At 49.5% G+C, this 12,771-nt stretch overlaps 1 protein-coding gene across 2 annotated transcripts in view; it reads left to right on the top strand.

Moving 5' to 3' along the window:
* The window catches only part of FSTL4 (follistatin like 4), a 409,848-nt gene that overhangs the window by 212,818 nt on the left and 184,259 nt on the right, over positions 1-12,771 (top strand). For both annotated transcript variants that reach the window (XM_084762862.1, XM_084762861.1), the window contains exon 4: positions 600-845. In XM_084762862.1, the coding sequence (XP_084618988.1) occupies positions 600-845 (246 nt within the window). The remainder of the gene's footprint in view (positions 1-599; positions 846-12,771) is intronic.

The raw sequence follows: 12,771 nt of genomic DNA, 5'->3' as shown, positions 1-12,771 counted from the left end.
AGCCAGTCTGGGACACTATCTCAAAAGAAAGAAAAAGAAAAGAAAAAAAAAGGAGAAAAAAAAAGGTGAAATGCAGGGGAAGGGATGGGGAAAAGAAGCCAGCTTTATAATAATTTTGATGCAGTTCTAGTCAATGGAGTGGTCTCAGGGCACAGGAGCAATGCTTATTAGCTCTGGCTTCTGGTCTAAGGCACCTCGTCGCACAGGACTGGGTGTTGTCACCGATCCCATTGACAGCAAGGAAAAGAAAGCCCACAAAAGCATGGGCATTCCCCAAGGGCCTTCCTATGGGTTCAGGGAGGAACAAGTGCTGTGTTTGAGATGTTCAGAGTGAATCTCAGAAAAAAAAAAACATGAGCTCTGTACTCAAAGCAAGATACTGCTTTTAATTCCTAAAGCTACGTCCTGGTGGAGCAGGGGCTCCATGTACTCCACGTACCCAGAGGCCCCTCACCCTGCCTTGGGTCCCCTCAGTCTCATAAGGAGTTGAAGCCTCTATGTTCCTACTGTTTGTGAACTGAAAGAGCAACACAGAACTGTTTGCAACTCTATTTTCCAGCCCTGAGCTAACCGTCCTCCATGTCTGTGTGCATTCATAGGTCCTCCCACCCCTGGACTGCCAGCCTCCTGTGGAAAGAAACTCTGCAGCCACGGGAGCAGGTGCTTGCTTAATAGAGTGACAGGGCAGCCCTCGTGCCACTGTCTGGAGGTCTGCAGGCCCCACTACATGCCTGTGTGTGGCTCCGACGGGAGGCTCTATGGGAACCACTGTGAGCTTCGCCGTGCAGCCTGCCTGCTGGACAAGCGCATTGTCAGCGTACACAGTAAGGACTGCTTCCTCAAAGGTAGGAAGAAGGGCCCTTGCCCTGTGTCTTAGAGTTCTGTGATGGGTCTTCTGACACTCTATTGGCCAGTGACTCGGGTGCTGGGTGCGTAGGTCGTGCATTGGCACAGTAACCCAGTAGCAGCAGAGACCTTTCAGTGATCTATATCCAGTCTGAGTTCCACCACCAGAGATTTCCACCCTTCTGCACCCATGGAGAGAACAGGATCTAGGGAGAATAGCCAAACCAAACTCTCAATGGACACAGAGTCTAGTGGATGCAGAGTATCCACTGGGCACCTGGTAACAGAGGATGTGACCCATGTCTCCACACAGCAGGTGTCCTTGCAAAGTGTCAACAGAGACCACATGTACCTCTCTTCTGAACAGAGTTCCACAACTCAGAAAGGTATATAAAATGTGTATATAAAATGAACAGATGATACCAGCAGGGTAGTGCCCAGCCAGTGGGAGAATGTCCCATGCCTTGCCTGTTCAGAGATGCTCTGAACAAAATTGGCAAACAAAGACAGCAGAACACACCTATGGAGACAAAGACTAAGGACTCGCTCTGCACTGGGGTTCGGTGGGAAGAAAGGGGCTAGACAGTACGAGCCCCAAGGAGGGATTCTGTTTTATGTATTAGCTTTCTCTCAGCGCCCAGCTCAGTCTACCACAAAGATGCTCAGACTCACAGATGCACGTGAACTTAAAGGCTAGAGGCTAGAATAATGTTCCTTTGTCGATGTGGCCTCAGTTAGCGCATGCCACGGCCTGCGAAAGTGCTTGTATGCCTGAAGTAAAACACCCATGTGGGCATTAAGTTTCCTATGCTGTAGAAGCCGAACATAGCAGATGGACAAACCTACACTGAATGAGCGAGGGGACACTAGAAGTGGAAGAGCTGCTCCTTAGATCTGGTGACGTCAGAGGGCTGCTTTAGATACAGCAAGGAAGGGAGGAGAGAGCTATTCGTGTTTGCAGTGCTGGCCACCAAGGGCCTCAGAACTACTCTGCAGTGATGAGCTGGGCTTACAGGCTCCCCGTGACATGTGCGTGCACCTCAGGACACAAGCCTGGGTTGGGCGCTCACAGTCTAAGTGGGGAGAACAGGTATGTGAGCCTCCGCCCCCTCCGCCCTGAGCCACTGGCACCCACATAACCAGGAGGTTATTCTGGGTTGGCTGTGGTAACATGGGCTGTGGGAAGGTGCACTTAAGCCCGTGACAGGAATAATCTCAGACGCTTTCATGGCTGTGCTCATGACGCTAATGTTAAGGTGCTTCAAAATCATGAGGTGCATTATGCAAATGAGGCCACAATGAGCTGAGGACAAATGCCTGGAAACGCTGCCCAGCCCGTGCCCGCCGCTTCCCCGGCAACAGAGTGCACTAAAACACTTGACCAGTTGCTCCAGCTTTATTGGCCATGTTGAATTTTATAGACTGATGTTCCATTCTCTGGTTTCCAATATCCTCCAAATTGCATCTTTCTGAAGGTTTTTTTATTTCCTCGTTGGAGTGTGCACAGCCTCCCCTGCCATCGGTTATTCAAACAGCATTTCTCATTTCACATGAGGGAGAGAACAACGGCCACAAAGCCTGCCGCAGTGAGGGATGACGAGGCCAGTCTCCAGTGGGGCATCATGCTGATTGAATTTATGCACTGAATCTTCCTAACGCACTGTACCACCAGCTCTGTGAACCCCCCACCTATGCAGAGCTGTTCCGCTCCAGACCCCCCTCCACCCCCCACCCCTGCTCTGAGCGAGCAATGTCTCCAAACAACTCAAAACACCAAGGTTACATCTGGGCTCTGGTATGTCACAGCTATGTGGCCCTGGGTACCTCTCTGCACTCCTCTGGTCCGCTCCTTCAGCTATAACGTGGGTGCGGTGATCATCACTATCTGCTCTGGCTATGCAAAGGGAGGGAAATGCACAAAGGTCATGTGGCATGGCGCCTGTCCCCCACATCTGCTACACACCGTCACTGCTTCTTCTTAGCTAATATGGCCACAGACTTAGAGCACAGACATGCCCAAACAGAAGGGAACACAGAAGCAGGAACAGAGGCCCTGCCTGGGAGGCGTTCAGGTTCTGAGTAGCAAGCCCTGACGCTGTCGCAGAGCACCTGCCTAGAAACAGGACTTCTTTACCCTTGACCCTTGGGCCTAGACTTCTTAGAAATTCCTTTGACAACCCATGCTGCGTGATCCAGTCATGGCAGGCAGGAGGGACAGGCTCCCTTTTCTAGCATTTCTCTAGGGCAGGGGTCACCTAAGACTATTGGAAAACACAGATATTTATGTTATGATTCGTAATGGTAGCAAAATTACAGTTACGGAGTAGCAACAAAAATAATTCTATGGTTGGCAGGGGGTGGGGGGGTCACCACAACATGAGGAACTGTACTAAAGGGTCGCAGCACTAGGGAGGGTGAGAAGGACTGCTCTAGGGCGTGTCCTGGAGGGACCTAGGCGCTGACTAACAGGGACTTGCGGGAGTGAGAGACACATTAGCCCTAAGCAAGGAACTTCCCCCAGAACTGTGGCTCCAATAGAAAGTGGATGGCTGAGGCAGGAAGGCCTGAGGGGCAGGGGCTAAGGAGAGAGGAGGCTGTGAAGAACCGCTCTGTCTGCTGTCCCTACCTCACAATGACGGAAGTCTCTTTAATGCCAGCTTGAGCTCCACGGGTGACAACTTGTTATTCACCCAAATTCCCCGGGAAGTTATTAACACAGGAAACTTTAAAACACTTTTCCCCATGAAAACAGTTTCTAAAATCAAACGTCTCCTGTTCTCTGAGAGAACACATGACTTCACTCTCTAGAAGTATCTGCCCCCGGAAGCCAATATATGGACTCTCCCATGGTGCCCGAGTGAGTAGATCAAGGGGAAGAGCTGGGGCAGATTACACTGGGCCAAGGCACTGTGTCAGAGACCCTGGAGGGAAGGCTTCCGTCATCATCGAGGGCTGGCTGGCGACACACGGCCCACACCACACGCCCTCACCACTCGTTGTGCTCATAAGACGACTTCTGGTATCAATCAGTCCCAGTTGCTATGGTGACAGAATTCTTTGTGACTACTAGATAACGTACAGTATCATTTAGGGATCATTGGCCTGTGCGGAAAATAAGACTAAATCCAAACTCTGGGTGGCTCCCACTCAACTTTGCAGCTTTAATCCCAGGCCTCCTGAACCAAAAGCTGGATATCTCTTGCTCAAAGTTGGGAGCAAGGAGGGGAGTGGGGAAGTTGTGTGTGTGTGTGTGTGTGTGTGTGTGTGTGTGTGTGTGTGTGAGAGAGAGAGAGAGAGAGAGACAGACAGACAGACAGACAGACAGACAGACAGACAGACAGAGAATGAGACAGAGACAGACAGAGAGAAAGAGAGAGAGAGAGAGAGAGAGAGAGAGAGAGAGAGAGAGAGAGAGAGCTTTCTTTCAACTCCAAATATCACCAAGATACTGGATGGAGCTCGCTGCCTGACTACATACGGAGTGTGCCCTTGAAGGCATCTTCTCACAGTGTGTTCCTCCATGCACACTAGTTTGCACTTTAAAAGCTATTTTTCCGACTTAGTTTTGAGGTCACACACGCTCTCTCCTGTGAACTTGCCTGCTAAGCTATCCCTCAGCACCCTGCAGTTATGCTATACGGCTGATATGATGGGATAGTTGGACAGGTTTCCAAACAAACCATGAAATTATGGAAGCAAAAAAGATGATTAGAGTCCGTCTTAAGTGAGCCTTCGGCCTGCAGGGTGTTTACAGGTGTTCTTGAGACTGCCCAGCATGCAGAGACATGTGCCAGGCCAGTGGCAACCAAGAGAATACTTCACATTTACACTTTTAAAAGAAATGAGTAGGCCACACACTCACTAGCATTTTCTTTCAAATATTTGTTTTGTTTTCTAAATTTATCTGTATGTGTGTATCTGTGTCTGTGGGTGAGAGACCAGACGAAGGTTTCGGTTCCTACAAAGCTAGGGTTACAGGACTTGTGATCCTCCAGGTGTGGACGCTGAGAACTGGACTCCTATCCTCTGTGAGAGCAGCAAGCGCTCTTAACTTCTGTACTATCTCTCTAGCACCCTAGCTTTGTGTGTGTGTGTGTGTGTGTGTGTGTGTGTGTGTGTGTTAAATGTTGGTGGGCAGTCATGAGAACTCAACTCTTTGTTCACCAGTTAGTAAAGAGACCCTTCTTATCTTTCTCCCTTTCTTTTCATCTTACTGTGTTGGTGGTGGTGGTGTTGCTGATGCTGATGCTGATGCTGCTGTTACTTGCATCTTGGTGCTTTCATAACTTACCTTAGGTTCCTCACCTCCCCAGGGCCATTTCTATACTTCTACAAGTTTCTTCTGTCCTGCCAGGGGAAGCTACGCTCATCCCTGGCTGTGCCAGCCAGAAGAGACTTTAGTCAACAGGATGTGTGAGATCTTGCTGCAGAGGTGATGGCAGAATGGGGCGTGGTTTAATGCTGCCAGAGGTGCAGCCCCTCTAGCTTGGGAGCCCTCTAGCAAGGAAAGAAATAAGGGGAGGCCCAGGCTTCCGCAGCTGAGTGTGTTGCTATGCCTCCTTGGACTAGGAGGCCGCTGAGGTTGGCCTCGCTTGTGAAGCGGATATAACCGCAGTACCTCTCTCGCACCATGTAGTCTTATGAGAATGAAATGAGCCATGCCTGCTCTGACTAGGCACTTCTCTCTAAGTGGTGTTGAGGGCCTCTGGATGATGGTGATGTCACTGCAGACAGTACGGTACATTCAGGCAGCAGGTGCAAGAGGCTGTAAAATCCATACCCTCTTACAGGGCCATGATGGTCCATCCTGACTAGCAGCGTGGCTGCATTGAGAGATGCCTAGGAAAGTGATAAAGTACTTCACTGAGTGTGTCTGGGAGGGCATTCTACCAATCGCATCATGAGCCAGACAGTGGTGCAGGCTTATCATCCCGGGCAGGCTGGGCAGGAATGTCAAAAACCCAAGGTGAGCCTGAATCACATGGAAGGCAGACAGACCGGGCGGGGGGGGGGGGGGGCGTGCGGGAAACGAACTAGGATTGTGAGGGCTCAGGGACCCTGATATTAATGCCCTGATGGATTTGTGAAACAATAGCACTTTCTGAGGTGTTACAGAAGTAGAAGAAGCAGATCGTGGCATATGTCCTTCAGAACTTGCCCCTTCCTGTATTTTCCCTTCCGCGATCCCAGCGAACATGAGGTAGAGAACCTTCCATCGCATATTTTCGCACTCCCGTCATGTACCAAATGCATGAGGCCAAGTGGCCATGGGCTGAGTCCTCTGGAGACATGAGCCAACATAAACCTGCCCTCCTTTTAAATTGTTCTCTTGAGTGCTGTCATTCACAGCTGCACAAAACCACAGTGTCAATACTGGATATGGGTCCAAAGGTGAAGGTTGGTGGGTTTTCCTTCAAGCTAGAGGAGACAAGATGTGTGTGGCAGGGGGGACAGTTGGAGTGGAGGCCAGATCCAGCCCCTAGCACCCATACTTGCATCACTAGATACACCATCGAGACCTCGAGAGTAGATGGGAGTCTATGGACAGTGTTTATTATTAGGTACCTCTTCCCATCCCAAGAATCTGGCCAGCATCCAAGCACACAGCTAGAGATCAGCTGGATTGAAAACTTACCCGCACCCCAGAACAAACACGCACCCCACCACAGCCTCCTTGGAGTACATTTATTCCACTTGTAGAGTATGCTTCCAGAGTTTTAAAAAAAAAAATGGCTTCAAACAAACATGTGTGTTCTTTGAATATTTCTCCCAGGATTTGAGCAAGAAATGTCTTGGTATGAATCCCCCTGCCAATGTGCAAGAACACTATCAGCTCAGCACGTGTGGTGTGCTCCACAGAACAGCTGCATTCTGAATGAATTAATTACAATCCAGTAATTAAAAATTGCTAATAAGTTATTGAGCTGAGAAAGTCTCGCACTGCATTGATTTCATGCACAGAAACAAGCTACGGCCTCTGAGCCGCCCCACCTCCACCATTGTCCCCTGCTGTCTCCAGGCACCCCTTCTGCTTGTACACACACACACACACACACACACACACACACACACACACACACACACACGGGCGTGAGCGCCCCTGGCTTCTCTCTAACTTCCTCAGTGTATTGGCCATTGGCAGGCCCACTCTCCAATCCTAAAGTCAAAAGAAAAGGGTTTCCCTCAGAATTCCTTCAGAACCATGTAAGCTTTCTCCTTCCATTTCTACCACGGCCATGGAATTGCTTAAGATCACCCACAGAGGGCCGCGGAGACGGCTCAGTGTTTAAGAGTTCTGTTGCACAACCGTGGAGAAATGGAGGTCAGATTCCCGCAGCACCAACATAACAAGCTGGCTGTGGGACCGAGCTCCCCTGTAACCCCAGAGCTGTGGGTGCCTGAAGATCACTGGATCTTGTTGACAATAGAGACTTTGCCCTAAAGAAATAAGGCAGAGAGAGGTGGACGGGGTACCAAGCACCCTTCCCTGACCCCTGTGCTGGTGTTCACACACATACGTATAACACAGACAGAGGGATGAACAAAGATCATCCATACAAACAGATGATAGATTGATGTGATATATGATATATATAATATAATATAATATAATATAATATAATATAATATAATGATACCTGCAGGACCAGAGCTTTGCTATGTCGACTCTGAGCTAGCAAGCATGCTGAGAGAAGTCCTGTGAAATACCAGATCCCCTCCGTGATAAGCTCTTGCTAGTGCCTAGCTCCCTGGATGCCCTTACAAATACAGATGTCTGCTTTATTTTTCTCCGCCTAGCCCACTGGAGATGCTTTACTAATTTTTTTGGCCGAATCCACACATTAGTGACTATGCAACATAGAGTCCCTTTGAGGGCCCCAAGTGACAGAACAGGGACCCCTTCGGAGGCCTCGGCAAAGAGAAGATGGACCCACAAGGAGGACCCTGTTCAAAGGCCTTGTGGGTTCTCTGGGCCTTAGATCAGGAAAGCCCCCAGTAGACTCATGGAGCCCCCTACTTACAACTACCCCTCCAGGAGGCTGCTTGGGGGGAAAGCCCTGCATGAGGAGAAAAGTGGCCATGGCTCCAGCAGCTCAGGCCTCTCAGAGCAGGAGCCGGTGCCCAGCACCTGTGAGGTTTCAGATGATCACTCCAAGTCAAATGTTAAATTACTAGAGCGAGAAGGAGTTGATTTGGGACTTCCTTAAGGTTCCCCCCTACTGTGCCTTCAATTAAGATCAAGGCCCCTGTGTAGCAGCCACTAAATGGCTCTGCACATCCAATCTCTGTGCTCAAGCAGTTTATCTAATTATGTGTGTGACAAACTCAGCAGCTGTCAGACCAGCCACAGCTCAAACGTGTTGACTCTGTTCGCCCACCGCACAGCGTGTCTGCTGACTCGGATCTCGGGGCGGACTTCCTAGCTCTCCTGTAGATGTGCGTCACTTTAGCTCTCCTGCCGTGGGGTGACTTGGGGAGCTGGAGGACCCATGGTCAAGGACAGAAGTTGGACAAGAAGGCTGGTGGCCAGACTAGTCCTGCTACCTGGTCCGTTTGCCCTAGCCTCCAGTCCCCAGGATGGTGCTAGGTGTCCAGCCCCTCAGCCTACTTTTCAGCTCAGGAAAGCAATATTTAGGCCACCTTTCCTTCTCCAAGGAGAAAAAGAACACAGAGCCGTGCCTAATAACTGAAATTTTAAAAAAGCTCCCTGTGGGTGGTGACCCGAGGAAGCGCAGCAGGGGCCGATCAGCAGAGTCCCTGGTGGAGGAAGATCGGCTATGATAACCACACCACAGTGAGTAACCAAAGGCGCAGTGTTAGCTGATGTCCCCCACTACCCCAGAGCTGAGCAGGCGCCACGCCCTGTGCCTCCCGGGTCACTGGATCTACTGTGGTTCATTGTCAGGCAGAAACTTGTACTCAAACCTCTCCCAGACTCCAGGTACCATAGGAGAGCCAGGTCCAGGACAGAGAGTGTTCTGGGAGTAAAGGGAAGGGATGCTTCTGCCCGGTCTTGGGCATCACCTCTCCTCTGCAGTCCTGCCCTCTGCTTTTCTTCGCCTGCTCCATTCCGCTCTGATGCCTCTCTGCCCCTCGCTAATGGAGGCAATCGGAGTGGAAATGGCTTTCAAAAACCTCCTGCCAAAGGAAGGAAGCAAAATCACTTTATTTGCAGGTAATTAAAACAGCCAGATGCAGTGAACTCTGCCCACTTCCTTTTATAAGCAGGCACATCTGAGACATGTGTTACACTGTGTAACCAGAAAGGAGGGCTCCTCCTGCCAGCCATCTCCCTTTACCTGTCTTCCTAAGGGAACTTTCTTTTCCTCTTCCACCTCTTGTACTCAGTCCGCCATCACTTCTTAAGATGGCTAAGAGGAGGCCCAAACATCCGGTCCTCAGTGGTCCAGCAGACACTGTGGGGTGTGGGTCAATGCCTCCTTCACTCACTCTGCCTTACTGAGCTAGTACTCTCTGTCTATCTCTCTGTCTCCTCCCTCTTTCCCTCCCTCCCTAGCTTTCTCTTGCCTCTCACACCCATGTTTTCATCTCTATTTCTCAGATGTTGTATAGTTATTTCTGTACAAGGCAAGGTCCACATTTCCTTTGATACATAATAAACAAAAATAAAGGTCTTTGTTTAGAGCATTAGCAGAGATCTGCAAGTCTATGAAGGCCCCTCTAACTCTACCTGTTAAAATGGTGAAGCTCACACAGACCCAGGTTTCTTTGCTCCCTACAGCTTTTCCAATGCCATAAGAAACCCCAGAATCTAAGATGTGATGGCCTGATGGCAAAACCTTCCTTATAGGTAGATGTGGGTCAAGAAGTAGGGGCCAAGGAAGACGTATCTTTCAAGGTCACAAAAGGAGAAATGCTTTATCAAAGATGTCTCAAAGGGGAGTGCAGGGTAGTGGGCAGAGATGGTAGCTGGAGGGGTCAAAGACCTACCATCCTTTTTATGTGGATAGTGAGCTTATTGGTCTTCCTTTCTGTGCATGCAAAGAAAGTTTCAACTACTTTGCCTTGGTACCAATAATGATGAAGATGAGGATGAGGATGACAATGGTTTATACCCTACAGACTTACCTGCAGGCTAATAATATGGAAGCAGTTCCTCCATTGAGGGTCTTTCTTTCCTGACTCTAGCTGTGTCAAGTTGACAGGAACCTAAGAGTGCAAGAGGAAAAGGAAACTCTGCTTTGGTAGCGCAGTGCTGGACAGCCCCTCACTTAAGCCTGTGGAAGGAAGAGCATGTTTAGGGGGAATTAACTCCCAAGAAACAGAAGCTCTCAAGTAAGCAAGAGCTCTGAGAAGAGATGAGAAATGGGATTACCAATCAGTCTGGCCATTGTCAACATAAATCAAAGCTAGAGAAGGGGAGAATCTGAAGAGCTGGAGCCACAGTAGCAGAAGCTCTTAGTGCATTCAAGTGGAAAGGAGCCAGGTTAACCACGAGGAGGAGGGGTGTGTTTATTCTCCACATTGGAGACTATAGAGAAATATTCTTCCTCAAAAGAATAGGGAAAACCTCTCCCTAAATATAATACATGGGAAATGAGAAGGAGTCAAATCGAGAAGCTCTTTAAGTGAGGATAATAGATGTGTGGAGAACAGAGATGGAAGGTTTAACACGTTGGTAACTAGTTGTCTTAAAGAGCCCAGAGCGAACCAGATGGGCGCAGTAAGAGAGAATGGAGAAAAAAACATGGTGCTGTGGTCCAAGCTCTTGGGGGCCCTTGCCAAAAGGCAACGTTAAAAACAGTTCATCCATAAAAACAATCTGTGGAGTTCTGAGTGATGAGATTCTACTGTAAGAGTTCTGCGCTCGACAAATGGTGGCCAGGTGTGGAAGCAACTGAGTGGATGTTCAGATGGACAAAGTCTCTGAGAACGTGTCATCTGTGTGGTCGTGCCTCAGGGAGTACAGAATCGGGAACCTCCCAACAATTTAGATAAACCCAGGCATTTTTTTTAAAAATGTGTATCTGTATGGAAGTGCTTCTGTGTATGTGCACCACATGAATGCAGAGTCTGTAGCGACCAGAAGGGGGTGCTGGATCCCCTGGAGCTGGAACTGTATGTATCTGTGAGCCACTCCATGTAGATGCTAAGAACCAAACCTGGGTTCTCTGCAAGAGCAGCAAGTGCTCTTAACTGCTGAGTTTTTTTTCTCTACCCACCCCCTAGGGAATCTGACTTAAGGGGGTGCGGTTGCCCAAAATGAAAAGCTGCATAAATAATTATTCCAAATATAATCAACAAAAATTTCAAAAAGGAAAATTCTGAAGCTAATCACACTCACTCCCCTCACTTGCTGTGCCAATCCGTGTTTTGTTAAGTGGAAGCAAGCTAGGGTCGTCTGAAATGAAGGACTGTCAACTGGGAAAATGCCTTCATGAGACTGGGCTGTAGGCACACTTGTGAGGCATTTTCTTTATTGATGATAGATGTGGGAGGGTCAGCACACTGTGTGTGGTCAGGGCAGTGGCCCTGGGTTATACAGGAAAGCTGCCTCAGTTAGCCAGTAGCATTCCTTAGTGGCCTTTGCTTCAGTTCCTGCCTCCAGGTTCCTTTTTTGAGTTCCTGTCCTGACTTTCCTTCATGGTGCACTAAAAGCTGCAGGGCATAATCAACCCTTGCCTCCCCAAGTTACTTTTCATCATGGTGTTTATCATAGCAACAGTATAGGAATTTCAACAGATTATGCACAAGTTTCTAAGACAAGGTCTTGCTGTGTAACCCAGGCTGGCCTCGCATTTACTCCTCCTGCCACAGCCTCTTAAGTGCTGAGGTCACTTGTGTGGGCCACCATACCAGGCCAGATCATATGCATCTACTTCCTGACCAAGAACGCCAGGTGGTGTACCTGAGCCCAAGGAGGCAATTTTCCATTCCCTTTGTCCTGATAGGCCAGAATGAACCCAGTCCTGGCTCTGAGAAGCATCCCTGGTCCTTCACAGTTGTGTCCAGGGAACCCTGCCTCCTTGCCTTTGCTGGTGTATCCAGGCAGCACAGGTAGGCTTGGCCTCTGACTGAGGTTTTCTCCACAAAGATCAGGCCTCCCATCGTCTATGCTGGATGTTTCCCTAGGAAGCGTGCTACAACTGAGAGTAACGTGGAAGAAAACCTCATTCAGACATGCAGCCTTCTCTGTCAGTTTGATTAGAATCACCTAGGAGACACGCCTCTGGATACATCTGCGGCTGTGTCTCCAGAGATGCCCAACTGGGGAAAGAAGGCCCACTCTGATGTGCGCGGCATCCACACATAGGGTCCTAAACCAAATAAAAAGGGAGAAAGAAAACACAAGCTGAATGCAATCCTCTCTCTCCCTCCCTACCTCCCCCGCCCTCCGTCCCTCCCTCTCTCCCTCCTTCTCTCCCCAACTCTCCCTCCCTCTCTCCCTCTCTCTCTCTCTCTCCCCCTCCTGCTCCCCCCTCCCTCTTCCCCCCTCTCCCTCCCTCTCACACTCTCCTTCCTGACTGGTGGTACAACATTTCCCACCCCCTGCCATACATTCCCCTCCATAATATAGTGTAATCCCTCAGACTATGAACCAAAACAAGCCCTTCCTCTCTGACTGTCTTTTGTCATAGAGAGAAAAGGTAACCACAGTATGTGGTAAGCTTACGGCGCAATGCCCATGAGGTGGTCAGTAACAAGTTGGATGGCCAGCACTGTTGGCTGTAAAGTTCCACCAGAAACAGCATGGCCAATCACTGAAAGAAATGTGTGCTTGCCACACGTTGTTGGGGGCGGGGCAGAGAATTGCCCTGTTCCGAGGTGGAAGTGGAGGTTAAGCCCTCAGGATGCAGAAGTGAATGGGGACAGTGTAGCACCATTCGTGGGGTGCCTGACAGGCCTCCAGCCCCTCACCAGCAGATATTTTCTGGGCATGATCTCATAACCTTCTCCCCATAG

This window comes from Acomys minous, assembly GCF_964271855.1.
Source record: "Acomys minous genome assembly, chromosome: 16".
NCBI classification, from domain to species: Eukaryota; Metazoa; Chordata; class Mammalia; order Rodentia; family Muridae; genus Acomys; species Acomys minous.
Note: the sequence above shows the minus strand (reverse complement) of the source record. Positions and strands in the feature narration are given on the sequence as shown.